General features: G+C 45.9%; 1 protein-coding gene and 1 non-coding gene across 3 annotated transcripts; both read left to right on the plus strand.

Moving 5' to 3' along the window:
* Nucleotides 1-2,515: 2,515 nt before the first annotated feature.
* EIF5 (eukaryotic translation initiation factor 5) lies at nucleotides 2,516-9,954 on the plus strand. Of its 2 annotated transcripts, none has more exons than XM_036383462.2 (11): nucleotides 2,516-2,845; nucleotides 4,900-5,179; nucleotides 5,424-5,505; nucleotides 5,712-5,884; nucleotides 6,189-6,300; nucleotides 6,978-7,117; nucleotides 7,619-7,777; nucleotides 7,979-8,140; nucleotides 8,391-8,555; nucleotides 8,776-8,910; nucleotides 9,556-9,954. In XM_036383462.2, the coding sequence occupies exons 2-11, from the start codon at nucleotides 5,108-5,110 to the stop codon at nucleotides 9,646-9,648; spliced, it is 1,293 nt and encodes a 430-aa protein (XP_036239355.1). In that variant the 5' UTR covers nucleotides 2,516-2,845; nucleotides 4,900-5,107; the 3' UTR covers nucleotides 9,649-9,954. The 2 variants fall into 2 exon arrangements, with proteins under 2 accessions (XP_036239355.1, XP_054371132.1); XM_054515157.1 differs by lacking the exon at nucleotides 2,516-2,845 and adding an exon at nucleotides 4,208-4,372.
* On the plus strand, nucleotides 6,653-6,776 carry LOC118687972 (small nucleolar RNA SNORA28). Its single transcript, XR_004980424.1, has one exon. It is a non-coding gene; the product is annotated as a small nucleolar RNA SNORA28 (small nucleolar RNA).
* Nucleotides 9,955-16,595: the final 6,641 nt, after the last annotated feature.

Here is a 16,595-nt window from a genome sequence, read left to right on the forward strand (position 1 = left end):
ACAAAATTACGTATAAAACCTGCATAGTTTCTGTCAATAAAATGCAAAGTACACAAGCAGTCTGTATTTTGAAGGTCATACAAGCAATGTGAACTATGAACTTCAGGATTCATGAAACTGTGACATTTTAAAGTGGGAGAAATAAAAATATTTTTCTGTCTTGTCCATACCATGAAATATTAAAATGAACAAACTAAATATTAAGATTTGGTAAAAAAATATTTGGAATCCAACATTTAATGTTAATGAATTTTCTACTGAGGAAAAAAATCAACAACTAGGCACCATGAAGTCAATAATCTACAATTTTAGTTTGATTTGCATCATTTGGGAGAATGTCATGTGACTTCACCTGGATGAGACCTGCTTTTTGCAGAACAAACACCATCTTAAAAGGCACCTCTTTAACTTTTGTCAATTTATATGCTATATTTTAAAACTATCTTTCTTTAATTGCTATTAATGGTAAGGGTTCAGAGTTATTCATAATGTCAAATACTACCAAATCCAGGGTCTCTTTCCCAGCAGCTCACTAAGTGGTGTTGGCAACAGTATACTTGAACACCTGTAATTTATTAACCCCCTAGGTGTTGTAACACTGAGCTAAAGCCACAGACAGGAGGCATTTAGCAAGTTATATGTGCCACATAGTTTTACAGCAAAGGATTTTCTGCTGTGCTTTTCTTGCCTCACACTTTATTATGACTTTTTTCCCCTTGTGGTAGCTGCCAAGCCTCACATACCTTGGAGATGCTTCCTTATTTTGCCCTAACACACTCTCTCATTTCAGAAAGTGTTGCCATGCATTTCTCAAGGAGACATTTAACATATCCTGAATTTTTACCTTTTTCAAATGCTGATAGTGAAGTCCAAGACAAACTTACATGATGGACCCTCCATCCCTGGAAGTGCCTAAGGCCAGGTTGGATGTGGATAATCTGGTGGAAGGTGTCCTTGCCCGTGGTGAAGGGTTAGAACTAGATGATGTTTAAGGTCCCTTCCAACGCAAACCATTCCATGATGCTTTACAGGACAGTGTCCTGGACAGAACAACCAGCTATTCCACATACTGAAAGGAGACATGCAGCAAGGGCAGCTGCCACAATGAGGGTTTTGATGGAAAGCACCAAGATGTGCATATTTTTCTCTGGTTGCTCCAGCTGAGGAAACAAGCTTTTTTATTGTCACTGTGTGCTACTGGAAGTGGCAGTAGTCCTGCTTTCCTGACTTCTAAGAAAACATCATTTATCAGCCACCTTCCTGAGTGTAGTTCTTCTGCATATCAGACCAAAAATGTTCAACATGTACTTCAAGGTTCAACAGGAGGGATATCTCCTTTGACCACACCAATGTGATATCAAAGTCAGGCAGGAAAACTACACATAAAAACGAACTTTAGGCAAGAAGAGATTTAGAGTATATAACATCATTTAATGTCACTACTAGTTTTATTGTCGCTCCCTCTCTTTTCCTCTATACTCCCACAGAGCCATCAAGATGCTTTACAACATTACTCAGTAAGGCAGTGACAGGAACTGAGGAGCATTGCTCTGCTGGGGAGTGTTTATAGGGGTAACAGAGCTGGTTGCCCACTCAATTCACAAAATCAGGAAAAAATTCTTTGCCACTTGAACATTATTGACACTCTAAAATACCCAAAATATATAACTCCTGTGATACTGGAGGAGTGTAGATGGAAGAAGATGGGAAAGAACAAGACACAGGGAAGAAAGGATGCAAGTTTTCTGCTTTTTACGTGAAAATAAATCGAGATATGCATTTCATTCAGGGTCCCAATTCAGCTCCATAGGGCTGGCAACATTTTCCACTAAGAACAGAGCACTTGCATATGACACTTGTGTCATCCTTTGTAAGGCAGCCCGGGCACCCAGAGCCACCCGACGCCGAGCCTTTATGACACCGGAGTTAAATAACAGGCTCTTTTCCCCACACCCCAAAAGCCGGCTGTACAGGAAAAACACAACTTATTCAGCAACTTAATTGCTTTAAATTCTTTGTATTATTACTTGTAACATAGTTGCTGAGATGTCAAGCACTGGGTCACTACCCTCCAGGGAGTAGCTCGCCTCTCTCGGGGCAGAGTCTGGGTACACCGGGCGGGACGGAAGGGCCGGGGGAAGCTGGGAGCCCCCACCGGCCCCTCAGCACCCGCCGGCCCCTCATCGCCAGCCCCGCCGCACCGGCCCGGCCTCGGCCCCCCCCGCCCCGCGCTCTCTCGCGAGACTTGGTCGCTGTAGACGCGATGTCCTTTGGGGCACTGGCGGGGGGAGGGCAGGGGGAGGGAGGTAAAGCCTTGATTGATAGGCAGCTTTGACCAATAGATGAGGGGAGCGGCGAGGTTTTAGCCAATAGCTTCGCTGCGGGGCGAGCGGCGAGCCAATGGCGATGGCGGGGGGCGGGGCGCACCGCTGGCTGATTGATCCCAGCTCTGGCGTTGTTCAGTCGGAGCGAGAACATTCTAGAGGTGAGTATGGGGCAGCCATTGCCGGGTCCCGTCCGCCGGCCCCTCCTGCCTCAGCTGCGCGCCTCTCGCCGTCTCTCCCTCCCCCCTTCCCTCTTCTTCCCCCTCCTCTTCCCTCTCCCTCACAGGTGCCGCCGCTAACGATGCTCCTGATTGTGTCTTGCCCGCAGATATCCCGGCACCGCTCTCCCTGGTGATACCGCCCGCCCCAGGACGCCGGGACCCGGAGGCTGCGGCGTCCGCCTCCGCCTCCCTCTCCGTCTGGATATAAGCGCCCCCTCGGCCCTGTTCTCCTCTCACAATCGGCTTCGTCGCAGCCCGGGGCGAGCAGCGTTGGGTTTATGTCTTTATTGGACGAAAACGGTAAGTGCTAATAGTGGGCTAGGGCGTTGGAGGCGGGGGGACGGGCGGGCGGGCGGTTTGTGCTGGGCTGGGGCCTCAGGCGGTCGGTGAACGGTGGATATTTGCGGAGGTTTTGTGTAACGAAGCGTCCGGGACTGACGGGAGGGGGAAAGAGAAGCAATGCGGGGCGGGGGAACAAACAACATAAAAACGCCCAGTAAAATTCAACTCTAAAAGCAGCGGACCCAGCGGACCTTCAGTTGCGAGGCTGTTGTTTGTTCTCTGGGGGGCCGAATCTTTCCTTTTATTTTTTAATTATTTACTTATATTCATTTCGCCGCCGCCATGCGACGAGACAAGATGGCGGCGGCGGGGCCGCGCCTCCCGCGCTGTGCCGGGAGGGGGGGGGGGGGCGGTGGCGCAGTTCCCACCGGCCGCGGGGGGGGGCGCTCGGCCGCGCTCCCGAGGGGCGGCCCCGGGGGACGCTGGGGGGCGGCCCGGGCTGGGGGGGCGGCCGGGCTGGGGGGCGGCGGAGCTCCCCCGAACGCGGCGTGGCGCATGCGCGGCCGGCGGTGACTCCCCCGTGGCTCCCGGCGCTGACTCAGTGCTTTAATTGCTGCATTTCTGAGTCACCGCGAGCGGGGCGGGGACGCGGCGCTGTGCGGCAGGGAGTCGGTGTGCCTTCCCGCTCTTTCCTCCGTGTACGGCATATGGGGAGGTGGTGCTTGGGATGAAGTGTCGTAGGGACCCAGGAGAGGGAGCTTCAGCCTGCAGCAGACTAAGTGCTGCACTCTGGAAGGAGGGAAAAGCGGTACGCTCCTTCTGGGAACTCGGTCGCCGAGAGAGCTGCCTCCTCAGCGTTTCTGCAAACACGTGGTCAGGTTACGCGGTGGTTCTTTTTAGACATCCTGGGGAAGGAGATTGTGTGTTTTAAACGGAGTTCGCGGTGTAGTTTGGCTGAGGAAGGGTAAAATTGTATCACCGGTTAATGTAGAACACAAGGCACGTAGAGATCTATGTTCTTATTATGTAATGTAAAGAAGTTGTAAACCTGACCAGAGGAGCTCGGATCGTGTTGCACCATAGGCATGCTCTTCCACATAAATACTTAGAAGGCTTTTTTAATGTGTCAACGCTTCTGTCATTAACGATAACAACAGGATGACGTGTCAGAATAGCCACGCTCTGTGTAGTCAGGGTTGCCTGTGTAGTCAACCAATTGTGGCTTAAGTACTCCTAGATCTGATTATAGAGGCACGTGTTAATTTAAATATGTAAATACTACTCAAGGTAACTTTAATAATAGGATTCATCCTCCTTCCCCTTCCTCCCCCTCCTCCCTTTCCCGCAAGAAAAAAATCAACTGGAAAAGCTGCCGCACTGCTCTGTACCTCTGCATTGCTAGGCTTTCTACAGTGAAGCAACTTCTGTCAGACTTTCTCAGGCTTATTGTTAAGTCAGAACTCAACAGAAGCTGCTATGAGAATCCATAATTGAGAGGGAGAATTACATAATTTTCAACTCTTTTCCACTCCGATTCAAAAACTGGTAAGCCATGTAGAAGCTATGTTGGGCTACAGATTGCTGCTACTTTGTCTTATATTTCACAACATTTTGACAGACTTTGGTTTGTGACAGGTTAATGCTATGATGTGGAATTTGAAATGGATTTCCAAATCCTTCTCCTGATTTCCTGTGCCCTTCAGCCTGAAACCATACCATGTGACCCTTATGATGCAAGTCACTGGTCTGCATGATAAATCGAGGAGTGTGCCCTTCCTTAGTGATCCCAGAACTACTGCTGGAGCTAACTGTTTAAAAACTAGTTGTAGGGTGTTCAGTGGTTTTAGGGTGGTAAGAGAGGGTGGAAAACTTTGTGGTGCAGTTAAAGTTCTTAGCAGTACAAGCCAGGGATGGATTTCAGTTCCATAGGTTGAAGAAAGCCATAGCATAACAAATGTACTTTTCCCTTTTTCTCAGCCTAGATTTCATCCCTTATATAGCTTTGTAGCAAGAGTGGATTGATGTACATTGAGCTAAACTTCCATGTTTTTTGTGTGTGTTAACACTTGCAGAGCTGTTGCGCAGCCACTGGTACCTGTATTGGGGAAACATAGCGTACAAGCAAGAACCTTACAGCCTCGGTGGCGAAAATTTTTTCATGTCAGAGACCGAGAACTCTTGCAGTCGTTTATGTCATCCCGTCTTCTCCAGACAGAAGATACCAAAAAACTGCAATCAAAGATCTCTTCATCTTATTGATAAAGCTACTAATAAGGCAAAATGTCTGTCAACGTCAACCGCAGTGTTTCAGATCAGTTCTATCGCTACAAAATGCCCCGTCTGATTGCCAAGGTAACTTCCTAAGCAGCAGCTGGGAGCAGGGAGTGTTCTCCCAGGAGGGGAAAGAGAGGTCGTGGTGATGCTTAGCCACTCAGAACAGGGAGGGGGTCTGCTCCTTCAGTCCACACTAAGTGCACATTAGGTCTTAGAAGGAGATGCACTTCTGAGCAGAATTTTGCTGTAGTTAAATGGGAAATGCACACTGGGTTTGGCTGTTGCAAGCATTTAACCTTAAAATATTATTTGTTTTCTTTAGGTGGAGGGCAAAGGAAATGGAATAAAGACGGTTATAGTCAACATGGTTGACGTTGCAAAGGCGCTTAATCGGCCTCCAACGTGTAAGTAGTGTTGTGGAATGACACAGCATTTTGTAATGCTTTTCTGTTTGAAGTGGTAGTGTTGATTGGCTAGTAAAGCATTAATACTGCTCTTTCAAGATTTGTAAGGAGAAACTGTGATTATCTCAGGATTAAATAATGGACAGAAATATAAGAATCACAACAAAGATATGAATGTGGTAGTGACTATAATTCTTCCTTTACAGATCCTACCAAATTTTTTGGTTGTGAGCTGGGAGCACAGACCCAGTTTGATGTTAAGAATGACCGTTACATTGTCAATGGATCTCATGAGGCGAATAAGCTGCAAGACATGTTGGATGGATTCATTAAAAAATTTGTTCTCTGTCCTGAGTGTGAGAATCCTGAAACTGATCTGGTGAGTGCTCTGTCTGCATTAAGAGTAACACTATGGAAACACTGTTAGACATTTGTGAAAGTGGTGCAAAGTTAAAAGACTAAAGTATCTATGAACAGAAAATCAAGTACACGTTCTTGCACCCTTTGGGAAGGTTTTACATCTCTTAACAGTTCATAACTTCTGGGATAAATTCCTACTTCTAAACTTTGTCTTTAGAAGGTGATACAAAGTATTTAAACCTCTGGCTTAAAACGTGAACATTGGGCTTTAATGCAGTTGTTCTCTTAAGTAGTAAATTAACTTATGGTTGTTCTCTTTGCAGCATGTCAATCCTAAGAAACAAACTATAGGTAACTCTTGCAAAGCCTGTGGCTATCGAGGCATGCTTGACACAAACCATAAACTCTGCACGTTCATTCTCAAAAACCCACCTGGTAAGTGCCTTTCCTTACTTCTGGGGATAAAGAGAACTTCTGTATTAGTGGTGTTATGGAAGTAGGAAAATAAATAGTTCACATCTAATTAAAATGTAAAGAGGCACCAGCATACTCCTAGAGTGTGTTTGGGGATCAGGATTAAGGAGCTGTGGTAGTAATGTCTTTTCTCCTTACAATATGTCCTTCCCAAGTAGAGCTATTTGTTAAAAGCTGGAATTTGCCTGTGCAGGACAAAACTTAAAAGGAAGGAAGGTAGTTAGAGTAGCTCATGGCAGTTGTTCCTTTAGGTCAGCATGAAATGTGAGAGTAGGAAGTAAAAACTGTAGTAAACACAAACTGTAATCTGTGCAAGCAACACTCTGTAGTAAGCATCTAGTTGCCTGCTGCAATTTAAGCTTGCTAGAATAGAAAAGTCTAACCTATTCCAGGGGTCTCTGCTTTGTGAGGTCACCTGTTATATAGACTTGGACAATTTTGGTGACAAGCAAGACACTGACTGCAGCTGGGGGTTTCCCCACCAAATGTACATCTTCCCTGAGTGTGTTTGGGGATGGGTACTACCCATAAGTTGCAGCTAATGAAAGCATCCAAATCCACTTGGGGATTTGGCAGACGTGCAGGGACTTTATAGTTTGCTCTAGTTCATAGAACAAAACATTAAAATTCACTTGCAGAAAGTGGTGACACTGGTACAGGAAAGAAAGAAAAGGAGAAGAAGAACAGAAAAGGCAAGGACAAAGAGAATGGTTCTGTGTCCAGCAATGAGACACTTCCACCCCCACCACCAGAGGAGATTACTCCTCCACAGGTTGTGGTAAGTAGAAGGGAAAGTGGGGAAATAAGGGTGTGTGGTGTGTTGCTCAGATTTAAACCTCTGAAGTCACTGGCATTCCTTGCTGGTCAACATTGCACCTGAAAGTCTTATTGTATCCAGAACTTAGTGCTGGAATAGAAGGGTCCCTGATTTTCCTCTATAGCAGCTTTATCAGCTCATCAGTACCAGCATTTGTGCTCCTTGCTAAGTGAAAGCTGCTATCATTTATCCGTGCTTTTCAGGAACCTGGATTGTCCCCTGTGTACTGGGTAGAATGGTTGAACTGCAGTTCAGTTAGCCCTACAGATGGCTACAGAATTAGCTTTAGCTTCCATTACTTAGTTCCTATTTTTGCACTTTCTCCATGATCTTTGACTTGCAAATTGTACTACAAACATTTCTTCAGTGTTATGCGATTGAGTCCATATCATTTCTATCCTCACGTAATACTAAGCCTGCAGTAATGTTGTGTGGATCTCTTGTTTTGGTTTTGTGTTGTAGGAGGAGGAGGATGATGATGACTGGGGTGAGGACACAACAGAAGAAGCCCAGAGGCGTAGAATGGATGAAATCAGTGACCATGCGAAGAACCTCACACTTAGTGAAGATCTGGAAAGAACTGTAGAAGAGAGAGTCAACTTACTATTTGATTTTGTAAAGGTAACTATCCTCTGGTTGTTGGCTTGATGTAATCACTCAGCTGGAATTGTACACAATGTTTGTAAGGAAACTAAAAGCAACTTGCTCAAGCTTTTGCAAAGTACTGGCTCTGTCAGCAGTGGGAAGGGAGGATTGCAAGGAGCCTTAAAGCAGACCTCAAGTGGCATTAAAAAGTTTCTCTCTGTACCTGTTTCCCTCTAGAAAAAGAAGGAAGAAGGTGTCATCGATACTTCTGACAAAGACATTGTAGCAGAAGCAGAGAGACTGGATGTAAAGGCCATGGGCCCACTTGTTCTCACTGAAGTCCTTTTTGATGAAAAGATTCGTGAACAAATCAGGAAATACAGACGTCACTTCCTTCGTGTAAGCCATCTCTTCTGCACTCGTGGTGACAGCTGTTCAGAGGTTTTGTAGCAGTTGCTTGGTACTATGGGGAAGGGCTTTTTGTAGTGTTTTATTTTTAAGCTTCCCCTTAGCTAGGGGGAGCTGCTGGGAAGGGATAGTATGAATTATTGTAAACTTTGCAATCTCGTAAAGCTGCTTCTGCTCTCTGTTTAGTCTGGAGAGGGTAAAAAAGCTCATTCAGTCACTTTTGCTTTTATCACAATTCTAGTTCTGCCACAACAACAAGAAAGCTCAGAGGTACCTTCTCCATGGCTTCGAGTGTGTGGTAGCTATGCATCAGTCTCAGCTTATTTCAAAAATACCACATATTTTGAAGGAAATGTATGATGCAGATCTTCTGGAAGAAGAAGTCATCCTTGGCTGGGCAGAAAAGGTAAAAGGCAGTTTGTAATGTACTGCAGCAATTAAGCACCTGAAGGCAGCCTATTGCATCTGGCTTCCCCATTCTGCTGTAGCTTGTGCAGCAAGAAGCCTCCTTCACAAAAATGGGCTGTGGAAGGCAGTGGGTGAGATTAGAGTTCCAGTTTAGGCAGTGTTTGGATACAGTCTGGTGTAAACTCCTTCAGTGTTCACACAAAGTATCTGTCTTTCAGGCCTCAAAGAAATATGTTTCAAAGGAGCTTGCCAAAGAAATCCGTGTCAAAGCAGAACCATTTATTAAATGGCTAAAGGAAGCTGAAGAAGAATCTTCCGGTAATGAAGAAGAGGATGAAGATGAAAACATAGAGGTAGGAAAGGCTCCTTTACTGTCAGCAGCTCCAAGGCTGCACTGTTCCTGCATGCCTAAGTCTTGTAACCTTGTCCTGATGCACTCTGAAATGGATTACTTGGGGTACTACTGTGCAGGAACAGGAGGAACACTCCATTTACAATGCTTTAAGTGTTGTTAATTGTTGTCAGATGTCTACATCAGATCACTGTAATGCCTGGGTGTAGCCCAAGATTTCACCATTCTACAGTGACAGTAGCAGCTCATGTAGTGCAAGGTTGACAGGAGGTACCAAGCATAGTGTCTCATGTTGTAGATGAGTTAGTGGGGCTGTGTTTGTTAGATAAGCTGATGGAAGAATAACTGACCAGCCGTCTTCCTCACAGTTTAGGCCTAGGTAAAATCTGTTGGTTACACTCCAGCTGGCTGTGGCTGGAAGTGTTTTTACATGGGGATTGGTTGGTTGTTCTCCTCCCAGCACTGTATTATTCTGCTCCTGAGTAGGAGATGCTGCTTCTTCCAGATGTACATGCACAGCTCTGCCTTACAAAGCAGGGGTTCATGGCCACGGTCAGGAGTGTGGTTGGGTGCTCGGGTGTTGGAATTACTCCAGTGCTTAATAGTAGTAGGTGCTGTAATTAACAGAAGTGTCTTGTCTCCACAGGTGGTGTACTCCACAACTGCCAGTGTACCTAAAGTTGAAACTGTGAAGCCTGCAAACAATAAAGATGATGATATCGATATCGATGCCATTTAAAGTGATGCAACATAGCTTCCAGCATAATATAATGCAAACTTCTCTGCGTTTTCTGCCAGAAGTGTGACTTGTATGTGCACAAGCTGAAATGGCTTAACATCCTGCTACTTTGTACTCTAAAATGTATCTTTTTACTGTGACTGGTCTTGTGTAACTAAGCCTAATACAAGGAGTCAGCACGTCGGTGAACTGATCTAGTTTGCAACTGGCATGTTCTATTTTGTTTTTCTAACTTGTGTTGGACACATACTTGGAGCACATTTATACAGTTGTGGAAATAAAGGATTTGGTTTTGGTCAATCTTCATTTGTGATTCAACCCCCTTATTGCTATTTCAAGTAAGTATTGACACAGCTCAATGAAATTTATGAAACTGATCACACAGTGACAATCTCTTTAATGAGATAAAAAAAACACCTTAACCCTAGACTCCACTTAACAGTGGAGATTTGAAACCTGGGCAAGAAGCAGGTGTTGGATAATCAACAGTGTGCAGCTGCCAGCTTCTTAAAGCAGGACAGCTGTGTCTGTATTCTGATCTTTGGAGGCTTGGTTTTTTTAAACAAACTTCAGTTGTAATCATACATGAGTTGGGTTTTGGCTTGGGTTTTTTCCTTTCCTGTGGTTTTCAACAGCTCCAAATCCAGGATTAAAGCAGCAGGAGCTGGTACTGCTGCGGTTGGTGTGGGCTGCCCCTGTGGAGCTGGCATTGCCGTGGGTTCAGCTCTGCACAGGCCAAGCAGTGTCCAGCTCCAGCCTCATTTGGGGAGGGAAGGGGCAGAGGAGGAGATCTGCCACCCTGAGTGCAGAGGGACCCAAAGTTCACCTGTTTATCTCTGGAAGTGAGTGTCTTTAATACCCAATATTGAGGAATCAGATTCCTTTAGAAGCAGGATAAAACTAAAACCTGGTCCATCAAAATCAGGAACCTGGTATGACATGGTGTGTGACAGGTTTTGGCCAGGCACAAGTTAAGGATGGGGGTTTTGTTGCCCTTCACAGCTGCCTGCCAGGAAAATCGAGAGTGGGGTTGGGTTTTGGGTTTTTTGTTGGATTCAGCATGAGATGTTGAGAGAGATCAAGGCTGCTGTGCACAGTGAGCTGTTTTTTCTACTCAGGTTGTTCTGGCAGAACTTTGACTTGGACAAAAGCAAAGATTGTGTTTGGGTAATTGCAGCAGGGGTGCCTTGAGCTGCGGTTCTGTTCTGCAGTGTCTTGTGTTGCATGTGGCCCTGGCAGTGAGTCAGCATGGGCACTGGCAGCTGTGGCAAACAGCACTAGAACAATGGGGTAAAGCCATGGAGCATTTCAAAGTGCCCTTTTATGTGGGCTTTTATTGCTGTAATACAAACCCACCATTTTTAATTTAGAGACAGGTTCATTCCTGGCTTCTTTTGACTGAAAGAAAATCTGTTCTCCATTGGGTTTAAACCAGGTTTGTATTTCCAAAATACCCATTTTCATGCATGTTTGGGAACCTGGAAGATTGATTACTGATCCCTGTATACCCTCTCAGTAAGACATCTGCTCCTCCTGGTGCAGGAACATGCTTCCTTTTACTGTTGTGAGCACACCCGGATAAGTGTTACTCTCATGTAACACTCAGAAGGTTTCTGCCTGAAGTAAGTTCTTTGTGGTGTTGGCTGCTCTGACTGGTGACACCAGTGAAGTGCCATTTCAGGGGTGGCCAGTCCCATTCCAGAGCAGACTTGGTGGCAATTGCAGGCTGCCACCAATAGGGATAATCTTGAGTGTGGTTTTTCCCCCAAGAGGTAAAGATTAGCAACACGTACCTGTTCCTTCCTTCAGGAAAACTAAGAACTAAATTACCCAAAAAAGTGTTTCATAGGGTCAGTGAAGTGATGATGCCGTACCAAAGCTATAGGACGGTAGATTTGGTGTAAAACAAGGTGGGGGTATGCAGGGAAGAGAGGTGTTCTTGTCTGTAGTAACCCACAGGTGGATCAGAGTGTATCACAAAGTGCTACCCTAATTCAGTCATGGTGGAGGCTTCTAGAAGTGCTGAGGCTGCCACGGTGAAATTCCTGGTGCTGAGTTACACTTCTGACCCCATTTTCACATTCATGTTGCTGTTTCTGTCTCAGATCATTAACCAATGATTCCACCAGCTCATAAAAATTGTGTTGGTTGTGTGACTATTTCTTTAGGGAAGGAAGTCTGACTTAAAAGTTTCATGAGTCTTTGAATGTATTGCCTCTGCTATCTGATTAAAATAACAAGTACATCTTCAAAAGGCAACTGGGAGTTCAGATAAAACCTGCTCCAGGCTTCAAAGTTAAACTTCTGGCACCCAGGAAGGAAACCCCATTGGGTGATTCCCCTCACTTGGGGCTGTACCGTGTCTCTGCTGAAAACCCCAGTGTGAGCACTGCCCTTGGGCAGCTGCAGGGGCTTGTGGCAGGTCCATCAGCCTCAGCTTTTCAAACCCTCATCTCCTTGCAGGAGCCTGAGATTGGGAGCTTTGCTGCAGTTTGGCAGCCTCTGGCAGCGGTTTCTCTTCTCCAGCAAGGATGACAAGGAGATGCTGAGCTGCCAGCTCTGCTTGGGGCTCAGCAGCTTCAACCAGGGTTTGAAATTCTGACTGTTGCTGAGCACATAAAATTGCCTGGTTTTACTTTTATCTGTTAAAACCTATGAGCTGTCATTAGTGCCCAGTGCCTCCTCAGTTGGATCTGGTTGTACATCTGTTAGATAAAAATGTGCTCTTTGCTCCTGAGCGTGCACAGCTTGGGCTTGTAGTGAGGTGAGGAGTAAAGATGGGAAAAGTGATTTGAAGGGATTGCAGTAGGCAGAGAAATGTGCTCAATGCTTTTGTTCTACCTTGCTGTGGTAGTGGCTTCCCTTGCCAGAGTACCTGTGATGTGATGCTCCCCCAGAGGTCACCTCTGCCGGGCCACTTGTGTGAGGCATCACCACAAGGCTGTTGTTCCTCCTCACTAAGATCTGCCCTGTTCCTTGGGGTAGGAGGTTGTGGAAAGATCCTGATCTCCACCCAAGTCAAACAGCTTGGTTGATTTGTTGCTGTCCAGATGTACCACAGAGTTTAAAAAGTTGATAATAAATAATGCGTAGCATGTGGGTGTCTTCCAGTTGTGAAAGTTCTGAACCTTGCTGTTTGAAAAGGAGAGGCACCTCCTTTTCAAATAAATAAAAGTATTTAATGTAGTGATCTGTAATGAACTGTCCTTTCATCTGAGAGCTGCTATGAAGTTGTAATAAAGATCACAGGACCTCTGGGCTCCAGAGAAAGCAGGGACTGGACATGGCAAGAAGAGAGGGAACAAAAGTAGCTGACCCCCAATTAGTCTTTCCAAACTCTGGCAGCTATTTTATCCTCAAACTAATTAGTCCCAAAGAGCCTCAGAAGCCTCTTACTGAGGATTGACTCCTTGGCATTCGGTAACACCAAGGAACTGTGAAGTTCTGGAACAGGAAACCCAGAAGTAAAGACAAAAAAAAAACTCAAGGGAAAAAAAAAAAAACCAAAAACCAAAATAAAAACGAACTTGAAAACAATAAAACAATGCTCTTTTAAGCCTTATCTGTGGAACACTACATGGTTACATTCCAGCTTAAGGTTTATAAAGTTGTTGGAGCTGTTGGGCTTACTTACATGCTTGATAGGCTGCTGGCGTTTTCATTTTGTAAAAGATCATCTTGCTGCCACAGAGGTGTCAGAATCTGTCTCTGGACCTGGAATTGCTGAGGAGATGTTCTGGAGCCACTGGCAAGCAGCTTTCCCAGGATGTCCCTTCCTTCCCTCGTGCAGACCAGCACCAGGGTATCTCCACAGCTCCCTTAGAGCTACTGCAGCTGACATCCATCAAGGGCATGGCCCCAGTGCCCAGGTGATGCTGCTTTTATTCAGTAAAATTCTAAAACTCCTCCATTTTTTTCAGAGCAAAATCAAAAAGCATCTTGATAGTTTGGGTTAGGAACCTAAGAAACAGATTCACTCAAACAGGGGGAACTCTTCTTTCTGTTGTTATTTGTGTCAGGGAAACCAAATGAGTGCTAAACCATCTTTTCTGCACATCAGTTTTTCTACTTGCTTCCAAGTCATTGCTTGCTCAATAGTTGGGGCTCTTTAAGCTAATTTGTTGTGGCTAAATTACCAATCCTGGTTGTCCTGTGGATGAGATGGCATCAGCTGTGACAGGACAGGTTTGGAGTGAAGCCAGGCAGCCGGGGCAGTGAGTCAGGGCTGGGACATCCCTGCCCATGGGGGTGACCAGGCTTTACAAGGGCCCTGCCCAAGTGCCAAGGTGCCTTGGCCCCAGGTGTTTTCTCTCAGGACTTTCTCCCACCATTCCTTCCACGTCACTCAGCTCCAAGGTTACTCAGCTGCTCCACATTTGCACTGCAAGGAGGGGAAAGGGGTTGCAGAGCCTACTCCTGCTCCCAGGTCCTTGATATTTTCTGAGTCTGGAGTGGATTTTCTGGTGCTGCTCTCACCCCATTACTCTGGTGTTAGAGGCATTTTCTGCACATTGTTTTCTCAAGGGGAAAAGAGACGATTCAAAGGAGTGCTCTGAGCACAGAGTCATAGGCACTACAGCCATACATTCCAAACGAGGGAAGTATCAGCACCAGGAGCAACTCAACTGGAGGTTTGTGTGGGTGCTTTATTATTCTCTGTGAATTTGTGCTTGATACTGTTTTTTATATTTATCTGATATTAATAAAACCCGAGTAACTGCATTGACGTCAATGGAGTTTGGCTTTGATTCTGTGCAATTAAGGTAGACATCTGATATCTTTAAAAGAAACATGAGGAAAGTATACTTCCCTAGGAGAATCCTATCCCTGTCTTGTCAGGGAGTTGTTAATAAATTATTTATTAATCAATTATCACTCTTACAGACAAAGTCACAGGTATACAAATTGTGAACAGAGTAGTTCACATAGGAAAAGACTAAGTAAAGAAGTAAAATACTAAATAAAGAAGTAAAATACTAAATGAAAAGACTGAAGGTGGTCTCTGGGGTTGGGAAAACTGGATTTAAAAGCGTCCATCTCCTGCCTCCTTTGTTCCTCCAGCCTGTGCTCACATTCTGTATCACAAGCCAGAGGAGCTGGTGGTTCCAGCTGGATATGCTGTGGAAGTTGGGGTGGTTGTGGATGGTGGGCAAACACAGGCAAAATTGCAAAGAGGAGCACAGCTCCAATGACAGAAAAACACTGTTTTGTGTGGAAGTAATGAGATTTAAACAATATCTTTTAGATTCTTATTTATCAGCTGACATTTAATACAGGAGTTTGCATTCTCCATGCCTTCTCCATGAACAGGATTGGCTAGATTGTAGTTTTGATTTATTCTGCTGAAAGATGCCTATAAAAGGTTGAGAATGCAGAAGGGGGAATTTTAAGGAAAATTAAAAAAAAAAAACAAACCTTGACTGTTGGTTGACTTCAAAATCCCAAGAAACAGTTTATACAAGATGAATGATGTGGTAGCTGCAGCCACTCAGGCTGCTGTCAGGAGCACACCACCTCCAAAGATCAAAACCCCTGCTTAGGTGGAGCAGTACAGAAACAGGGAGGGGAAAACCTCTCTGTGAGGAAAGCAGGCTGGAGCCTACCCAAGAGAGGTCACTGAAGAACAACACCTTCCCCTTGCAGTCAATGAAGGAGCCAAAGTTTCATCAAAGTAGCACAGCTTGCTGAAGGTGAGTCCAGGGATGAAAAAAACCCACCATAAAAAGCAGTAACAATATGGAAAGAAATAATCAACTGTGCACTCCTCATGCTGACTAAAAATCAAGGAGATGGAGGGGTGATGAGTCCTTCTAACCAGCTCCTGGTCAATCCTGATACCAGAAGACAGGAGCAATGCATTTGACTCGGGGAAAAAAATGCTGTAGGAAGCAAGATGTGTTCCTGGAGTCCCCAGAGCTGTGCAGTGGGTAACCAGCCTCTGTGAACCTCCTCCTCACCTGTGGTGACCTGGGGGTGCTCTCAGTTTTGCATGGCCAGGTTTGTGTGCCTGGGTGAAACATCTGCTCCAGACCTGTTCCTGGGAGAGGACAGGAGCGTGTGGGCTGGGGGAGAGACTCAGGGCAGCCAGGCTCAGCAGCACAGGCAGGGCTGGCTGCATCCTGGTCCGGGTCACCGAGAGGGAGGCCAGGAAGTGAAGGTGCCTGTGGTGTGTGGGTGGTGAGGATTGAGAGGTGATCACTGAGGCCTTCCTGTTAATAACACCAAAAGGCTTTTCCTGGGCAAGGGGGTGGTTTTATCTGAATCACTGAAGGGGAACTGAGTGTTCCTGGTGGGAGGAAAAGTGGGAGAGCAGGTACCTGTCTGTTGTGAGAGCCTTTCTGGGGGCGTTCAGGGATGTGCGCTGAGGAGCTGCGGAGCTTCACTAACGCAAGGCAGTTTCTTCTTTTTATTTTTACAGTCTTTTATGATACTGTCTCTGCCTTTGTTCCTTTTTTTTTCACCTCAGCACTGTGGGGTGGGACTGGGAAACAGAAAGAAGCAGTGGTATCACTAATACCAGAAAACCTGTTCTGCAGGAAAACCTGCAGATGTGTGCAGGATGGGGAAGGAGCACTCATGACCCAACTTGCCCTGCCCTGCACACAGAAGGCCAGAGGGTGATGGGGGATGACAGGCTCCTTCCTGTCCTTCCCCTTTCCCATGAACCCATTCTCAGCTCTGGGCAAAGAGGCCACGTGCTGCTCAGGGCCTGACCTGATAACCTTCAAGGAGTAATGGGAAGGAAGGTCTCCTGCCTTTCCTGCTCCATGGGCCTTGCTCTGCTGTGTTGTCAAACAGTCTGTGCCTTGGTCTAGGCTGGTCAGCAGTGGATTTGGAGTTTAGGAGGGAGATGCCTGTAGCTGTCAGAGGGCTGACATCGAGGGCCATGCCCTGAGGAGACACCTAAGTGTCACAGAAGCCACCAGTGCTGGCAATTTTCTGGGACC

This window comes from Molothrus ater, chromosome 6 (assembly GCF_012460135.2).
Source record: "Molothrus ater isolate BHLD 08-10-18 breed brown headed cowbird chromosome 6, BPBGC_Mater_1.1, whole genome shotgun sequence".
Classification (NCBI taxonomy): Eukaryota; Metazoa; Chordata; class Aves; order Passeriformes; family Icteridae; genus Molothrus; species Molothrus ater.

Coding starts and splice junctions, on each gene's coding strand:
- EIF5 (XM_036383462.2), top strand. CDS start 5,108: ATGTCTGTCAACGTCAACCGCAGTGTTTCAGATCAGTTCTATCGCTAC. Junction 5,506..5,711: donor GCTTAATCGGCCTCCAACGT/GTAAGTAGTGTT, acceptor CTTCCTTTACAG/ATCCTACCAAATTTTTTGGT. Junction 7,118..7,618: donor TTACTCCTCCACAGGTTGTG/GTAAGTAGAAGG, acceptor TTTGTGTTGTAG/GAGGAGGAGGATGATGATGA.